Source organism: Marmota marmota, unplaced genomic scaffold (genome assembly GCF_001458135.2).
Source record: "Marmota marmota marmota unplaced genomic scaffold, marMar, whole genome shotgun sequence".
Lineage (NCBI taxonomy): Eukaryota > Metazoa > Chordata > Mammalia > Rodentia > Sciuridae > Marmota > Marmota marmota.
Window position 1 is genome coordinate 46031695 of NW_026000229.1, and position 8381 is coordinate 46040075.

At 33.8% G+C, this 8381-nt stretch overlaps 1 protein-coding gene and 1 pseudogene across 1 annotated transcript; both read left to right on the forward strand.

The window, feature by feature from the left end:
- Positions 1-6623, forward strand: part of LOC125613378 — a 19346-nt pseudogene extending 12723 nt beyond the window's left edge.
- A 196-nt stretch (positions 6624-6819) lies between these two features.
- On the forward strand, positions 6820-7761 carry LOC107137719 (olfactory receptor 4K13). Its single transcript, XM_015480171.1, has one exon. The coding sequence runs from the start codon at positions 6823-6825 to the stop codon at positions 7759-7761; it is 939 nt and encodes a 312-aa protein (XP_015335657.1). The 5' UTR covers positions 6820-6822.
- Positions 7762-8381: the final 620 nt, after the last annotated feature.

The following is an 8381-nucleotide window of genomic DNA, read 5'->3' on the forward strand; positions in this document are numbered from 1 at the left end:
GTTCCGCCTACCTGGCAGGTGCGGGGGGTGGGGGGTGGCTCTGCCCCTCAGCAGGCCGCTGGGCCTGCTCTGTGGGTGGTCACAGTTCCCTCTACCTTGCCGGCGCAGGGGGAGGGGGCGGCTCTCCTATTTCTATTTTAAAGGCAGCCTTAGCCAGTATGTAAGCCAAAACAAAACATAAATGGTACATATATTGGAAAAGAAGAAACAGGACAATCTTTTGGCAGACATGACATAATTATATAATAGTAAATTCAAAATAATATACCAACATTCGTTAAAATTAGTAAGTCAAACCAGGGAGATTTTGAATTCAAGATCAATATATTAAAACCAGTTGTAACAATAAACAAAAAATATGCAAGAGATCTAAACCAACAATTACAAAACATTGCTAAGTAAAAGTAAAGAAAACTTAAAAGAAATCCATTATGGATTAGAATTCTCAACATAATTTTAGACCCTGAATCTCCTCTCTCATTCAACCTCTATATATGTAGTACAATTCTCCTAAAAATGCTAATGATTTTAAATAGCAAATCCTCAAGGAGGAGAAGGAAGGGATGGAGAAGGTAAACAGGAAACAGGAAGATTTATACTACCAGATTTCAGTACTTTTTAAAAAATCCATATTACTTAAGACATAGTGGTTTTGGTAAAGAATAGGCAAATAAGAACATTAAAATAATTATAATTTATAAATTGATTCACATAATTCAACTATTTGACTTATAACAAAATGTTACTGTAATTCAGTGGAAGAAAAAAGATATTTTAAACGAATAGTTTTGAAGCTGTTAGATGTTTATTGGACATCCTAGGAACAACATTGAGGCAAAATGGAACACACACATAATTGGGGGAAATAAAGCAATAGCATATTATAATGTAATGAACACAATAAATAATATACATATCTTGACTTCTTAACCATGACAAAAACTTCACTGTAAAAATAAGAAAAACTAGATGTCTGTTACAAAAAATTGTGCTGTGACTGGATAATTATGAATGTAATGCACTCCACTCTTGTCATGTATGTAAGAAATAAATTAAAAAAGAAAAAAAATTAAAAAATAAGAAAAACTAGATGTCATCAAAATGTTTTAGATTATTTACTGAAAGAAACCATTAAGAAAGTGAAAGGTTGTCAGGCATAATGGAGCACACCTGCACTCACAGTGACTCGGGAGGCTGAGGCAGGAAGACAGCAAGTTCGAGGCCAGCCTCAGCAACTTAAGGAGGCCCTTAGCAACTCAGCAAGACCCTGTCTCAATATTGGAAAAAAAAAATAGGTGAGGAGGGGTTGCTAGGAATGCAGGTTAGTGGTTAAGTGCCCCTGGATTCAATGCCTAGCACCCCAAAAATTTTTTAAATAAATAAAAAATGAAAACTTTCTACTTTAATCATACTAACCACGCTTTAAGGGCTCAAATAAGTACATATCTCCACTGTTACCACTCTTATTTCTATTTTAGAGGCAGCCTTAGCCAATATGTAAGCCAAAACACATATGATAGCTGATGATTTGGACAGGCTAGATCTAAACCATTTCCTGGCCTAGTCAAAACAGTCTCCTTATTTTGGATTTTTTCAGAGTGAGAAATCATTCATAACACATCCTAAAGTTCTAAATATAGTAAAAATCTGGTGGAAGACATTAAGAGAAAATAAATCTACAAAATAGATGAATGCTTTCAAGTGCCATATATAGCATTTTTCAGGAGTAATGAAATTCATACTCTCAATAATAACTTTAGATATAGTATATTATCTTAAGCCAGTGAAAGAATTGATCCTAAATAGCTGGAAAATTAAATCATTCTTATCTGCAGCACGTACTTATGGAATTAAGAGAGGTGATATACAAACTGGCCCAAAAACCTGATGTTAGTGATAGAAATTGGAATGCTGACATTGTATTTGCTTTAGAGATACCTAGACCGAGTACTCATGATTATACAACAAAAAAGGCTTTAGGGTCATTTAAGAAAAGAAAGGAGGAGCTAAGTGATGACATAGATCTTTCACAACCCCAAATCCACTATCCTGGACTGATCTCAATGTCCCAGAGAAGATATGTCATGTAAAGATGATGATAGGCATACCTCTCTCAAGACAGGCCGCTACCTGGAGCCAGGAAAAGAAGTATATAAGATTCATTACAGAAGCCCCAGGAGTGTAACAATGAACATTAAAGACAGTTGCCACCTATTAGCTCCAGGACTTGCTTTACCTCCAACATAAGCAACCGCCAAGCATAAAGAGTGAGTTTTTTATAACATTGGAGAGTCTATCAGTTTGTTTAATGTGGGCGATTTCCTCTGATCAAGAGAAGAACTTCACTGTTACTAATATATAAAATTGAGCAAAGACGCTTGGATTATATGGTTATATCACATTTCTCATCATTCCAGAGCAGATGTCTTATTGAAAACTAAAGGAGAATTTGAAATAGGAGTGGACAAATACATGGAAATCTAATGAATATTGGGTAAAAGTGTTCTTCAGTTGGGTATAAAAGAGACTAAGGGGGAGACTCCATGGAAAATTTCTTAGAACTACAGGTGGGAATAAGGAAGAAAGGTAAAGCACAATTACCCACCTTTGTCTCTTTATGCCTTTTGTTTTGATGTGTACATTTGTGCTTAAAATATACTAATGTGGGCTGGGGATGTGGCTCAAGCGGTAGAGCGGTCGCCTGGCATGCGTGCAGCACGGGTTCAATCCTCAGCACCACATACAAACAAAGATGTTGTGTCTGCCGAAAACTAAAAATAAATATTAAAAAATATTCTCTCTCTCTCTCTCTCTCTCTCTCTCTCTCTCTCTCCCTCTCTCTCTTTAAAAAAATATACTAATGTACAGTAAATGCTAGTTTTCATGTTTGATGTATTATAATATACTTCAGGTAAATTTTCTTATTAGAACACTTGAGACCAGACAGTGGTTTTCTATTGTTCCTCTTATCTCTTGTCCCTAATAAGTCAAACATGTCCATTTCTGTAATTATGCAATGCCAGAAAGGAACTAATTTTCTTTGTTGTGACTCAGGGAAAACAAAATTTTATCTTTAATAATTCCCATTGCTATTTGATATCAGTTGGGTATTGTTAGGTCTCAAAGTACAGCATGTCTTTATTATCACCCTCTCAGTATTTGCAATCCTTTTCAAGAGAAAATAATCATATATGGCATTATTTTATAGAGGTAATATCATTATTTTTGAAAATAGAAACTCATTAGGTTTCAATGTGTCCTGGGTCCAGCAATATTCTGAAACACTCTGAAGAACTGGTAAGTGATTGGGAAAAGTTTTAAAGAACATTAAAGCAATATATTTCTTTTCCTGAAAAAGGCTTCTACTCACATTGTCCACAGTTGACATCCAACATGAAAACCCATTTAGAACCTGAGAAATGTGATAGAATTCTAGAGTTCAGGAGGCATTGCTACTTCATGTGTCACATACATATAACATGCTCTCATTTTAAGTGTCCCAATGTGGAATAAATTAAATAATTATCTTAAATACAATTTGATATGCTTTAAATAACTTTATTTTCTACCAGCTAAACAGTCTCCATATAAAACTTTATCATGCCAACATAAACCAATCAAAATGTTATAACATTTCCAATCTATACCAGAGATTATTCCAGTAGAAGTGAAGGGCTAAATAGAATCTTCACTTTTGTTCCCAAAGAGATATGTGATTTACTCCTGTAAATACTCAAGTATCTATCACCCTATTTTTTTAACATCTGTTATATTATTTATTTTTTATATTTATTATATATCTATATATTATGTTATAATATATTTTGATATTTATTTTAATTTATTATATTTTTTTCTAAATCAGACCTAAGCTACAATTTTATTTCATATTTTAATGTATTAATATGACAAGTATATATACCAGGGACTGAACCACTTAGCCACTGAGCCACCTTACCAGGCATTTTGATTTTTATTTTGAGACAGGGTCTTGCTAAGTTGCCTAGATCCTCAATAGGTTGCTAAGTCTGGCTTTGAACCTGTGATCTTCCTGCCTCAGCCTCCTGAGCAACGGGGATTATAGGCATGTACAACCATGCTCGGCTTAAACATTACATTTTAAAAGGATAAAATATTTGTATGTTCTCAAGTACTTAGGCATCTGTGTAAATTCAGCAACTAAGTGTTTAATTACAATTTTTTCATTGCTTGCATTTTGATGACAATTATTTCTTGTGATTAAATTTCACATTTTAATGCCCAATGTTAATATACAAGTACTTTTCAGGTTACAATAATTAGAAGGGGGTTACATCCTGAAAATTTTCATTAAATTGAAAATATTATGTCACAAATGGATTTAATACACAATCTATTAGCATCCTAGCTTATCAGCATAGTACACTGTAAAGTACTTGTTGATCACCCTTGTGATTGCATAGGCACCTGGGAGCTGGGAGTCACTGCTGCAGCTGCCCAGCATTATAAGAGATATCATAACACATTTTGCTAGCCCAGGAAAAGATCAAAATTCAAAATTGGAATTATAATTTTTACTGAAAATATATTGCTTTCACATAATCTCAATGTTGAAAAAAATGTAAGTCAAATCATTCTTTTGAAAAGTGTCTATATTTTTTTACATATAAGCTCATGCATTATAGTGATTTCAGAATTTATATCATTACCTAATTTTGTCAGACTGGTCTTTGTTTCTTACAATAAAAGGAAAGATAAAAAGTTTTAATTCATTTTAAAATTACTTTTAAACAGAATTTGTATAAGTTATGTTACATCTAAAAATATACTATTTAGGGGATTATCTCATACAACTTATAAAAAATAAAATTCTATGAAGAAATTTTAAAAGTTATGAATTTCTGTGTATTTTAATATGTTAAGTGAGAACTCAAGAGAAATAACATATATACAATATGAAAACTATCCCATTAACAAAATCAGTATAAGTATTAACATACACATTCAAAAATTTTAAAAATTTCAAAAATTTTTAGTTTGCAAAAAAGAACAATAATATGAATCCTTAAAATAACAGACTTGGAACTGAAAGGAGCTATAACTTTTCGGGACATACAAATAAATAACTTTAACTGCATATTTGATGTGATTTGGTACTACATATAAATCCAAGTTTTTTAAGTGGGAAATTGGCCAAGTTATATGTTTTCATAGTGTAAAATATATGTCTAATTAGATAAATCTTCCCATGGGATTATTCAAAAGAAACAGAATATAAAGCATTATGATCCCATTTCTTTCTGTTTCTGATTATTGGGAGAGCAAACTGCAAAAAAAAATGGTGGGGATAGAAGAATAAGAGTTGTAAAGTCATTCCCAGGCAGCACCTAAGACACGTTCACATCAAAGCATGGCTCTTCTCCCTAGTAAATAATAGTGGGACAAGAAGGTGGCTATCCTTCCTATGATAAAGGGAATGGGTAAAAAACCTAAAATTTAACAATTATGAACGCTGAGTAATTTCTTAAAAAAATTGAACCAGTAAAACTGATTTTACAATAAGCATGTGCTGATGAGAAACTATGTCATAAACTTAGATGATTATGCTAAAATAACTGTATTTCTTTTACCTACCTAAATCAGTTACCTCAAGCTCGCTTGGTCATTTTGAAGCCTCAACAAATAGCCATATAAAAGTTAATCAATTATCCTCTATATAATAATAAACAGAAAAGTGAATGAATGAAACAAACTGCAAAAGAAATAAGTTCAGTTATATCTGGCCATATCCTTCCTGCTGTACTCTGTCCTCCTTGTCTAAAATCCAGAAAAGGTATCTGATGTGGATAATGTGAAATACATATATATACATATATATGTATATATATTTATTTATTATATGTATATATAAATAACATATATATGTTATTTACATAAAAATATGTAATATGTTATATGTGCTAAAATGTTATACACACACATTTCTTGACTATTAAAAAGCTTGTGGTGAAGTCAGGTATAGTGGCTCACTCCTATAATCCCAGTGGCTTGGAAGGCTGAGGTAGGAGGATTTCAAGTTCAAAGCCAGCCTCAGAAAAATTGATGCACTAAGCAACTCATTAAGATCCTGTCTCTAAATAGAATACAACACAGATGTGGGGATGTGGTTCAGTAGTTGAGTATCCCTGAGGTCAATCCCCAGTATCCTCCCCATAAAAGAAAAAAGAAAAGCTTATGGTGATCACTACTAATTTAAGAATTTCTGATGAGAAATGAAGGAGGAAAGAGAAGAAATACATTTCCCAGGCTCAATTCATATTTCTTTATGTGTGTGTGTGTGTGTGTGTGTATTTGTATATAGTTTCCAAGTTTAAAAAATAATTTGGTGAATATAAAATTCATCATGAAAATTGTCATATTCATGGAGATCTTTACACCACAATGAGACATTAAATATCGTGTGGTCCAATTCTTTAGTTTAACAGAAAAGGAAACTTAACTCCCAAGAGGAGTCTCTGCCCTGTGCTGCCCAGTAGGTAGCTCAGTTTGGTGCTATATGGATGTCTTCTAATTCTGGTTCTCATTTTATATATTTGCAGTTTCACATACTATTTTTTTATTTTTGCCTTTCAGAATTCTATTGACTATCTAGTGTACTTCCCTGGGCCATTAAGGAAAACAATGACCAACCAAATTCGACAAAACTAAAGGGTAATTTTAGGTGCCAACTTTCTGACTGAACAGCAAAGTTGAACACCAATAATAACCTCTTCTTCCAGCAAACACAATTTGCCTGCCTCTTGTTGTCTTTCATTTTGATCATTATGGTATAACATTGACAATATGGAAAAAGCAAACCAATCAGTGGTGTCTGAATTCATTTTGCTGGGACTTTCCCATTCCCAGAATCTTCAGATTTTATTCTTCTTGGGATTCTCTGTGGTCTATGTGGGGATTATATTAGGAAACAGTCTCATCTTGGTCACTGTCACCTTTGACTCATGCCTTCACACACCAATGTACTTTTTGCTTATCAATCTCTCCTGTGTTGATATGATCCTGGCTTCTTTTGCTACACCTAAGATGATTGTGGATTTCCTCAGAGAACAGAAAACCATCTCCTGGTGGGGATGCTATTCTCAGATGTTCTTCATGCACCTCCTGGGTGGGAGTGAGATGATGTTGCTTGTAGCCATGGCAATAGACAGGTATGTTGCCATATGCAAACCTCTCCATTATATGACCATCATGAACCCACGGGTGCTCATTGGGCTGCTGTTATCCTCCTATGCAGTTGGATTTGTACATTCATCTAGTCAGATGGCTTTCATGTTGACTTTACCTTTTTGTGGTCCCAATGTTGTAGACAGCTTTTTCTGTGACCTTCCCCTTGTGATCAAACTTGCCTGCCAGGACACCTACTTGCTACAACTCCTGGTCATCGCTGACAGTGGTCTCCTGTCCCTGGTCTGTTTCCTTCTCTTACTTGTCTCCTACACAGTCATAATATACTCAGTTAGGCACCGTGTTACCAGTGGATCCTCTAAGGCCTTCTCCACTCTCTCAGCTCACATCACAGTTGTGACTCTCTTCTTTGCTCCATGCGTCTTTATCTACGTATGGCCCTTCCATCGATACTCTATAGATAAAATACTTTCTGTGTTTTACACAATTTTCACACCTCTCTTAAATCCTATTATTTATACATTAAGAAATCAAGAGGTAAAAGCAGCGATTAAGAAAATAAGGACTAAATACAGAAATTTAAAACACACTTTTTAAATAACAAAGTCTCTTCTGAAGAGACTTTGTTTTGTTTGGGCACTATTAATTTATTTATAAATTATTTTCAATGCATTCCAAGTTCTGTATAAAGAAACAGTAAAGGTAATGCTTAAAAATCAGATCCATCTTTGTGACCTTTAATGGTTAAAAACAATGACATCTTCAGCCTGGCAGGTGTACCTTTATGTCCCACATTTACAACTTTTATTCATGTAAATTTGAAATAAAAAAGCAATCCCCTTTAATTTAGTTTCTTCATCTGTAGACTCTTATTTATGTACTTCTTTTATTATAATTTTACCTTTTTGTGTGTGTGGAGCTAAGGACAGAGCCCATATTCTTGTACATATTAGGCAAGTGCTCTACCACTGAACTGTAACACCAGCACAGTTTCAGCATTTTTTAACTCTTAAAAACCATTTTATTACTGTTATTTGTTTCCTTGTTATTGGTAATCTGTATCTAGAGAATGCACAAAGGGGATAGATAACCATAGTTGTTTTTCCAAATGCCTGGTTAACTACTGCTCAGTGATAACAAACTCCCTTTTCTGAGTAATCTCTGGCTAATGTTTATTAAATTTTACCTACTCACTTGTGCAGGCAAAGTGCATTCAA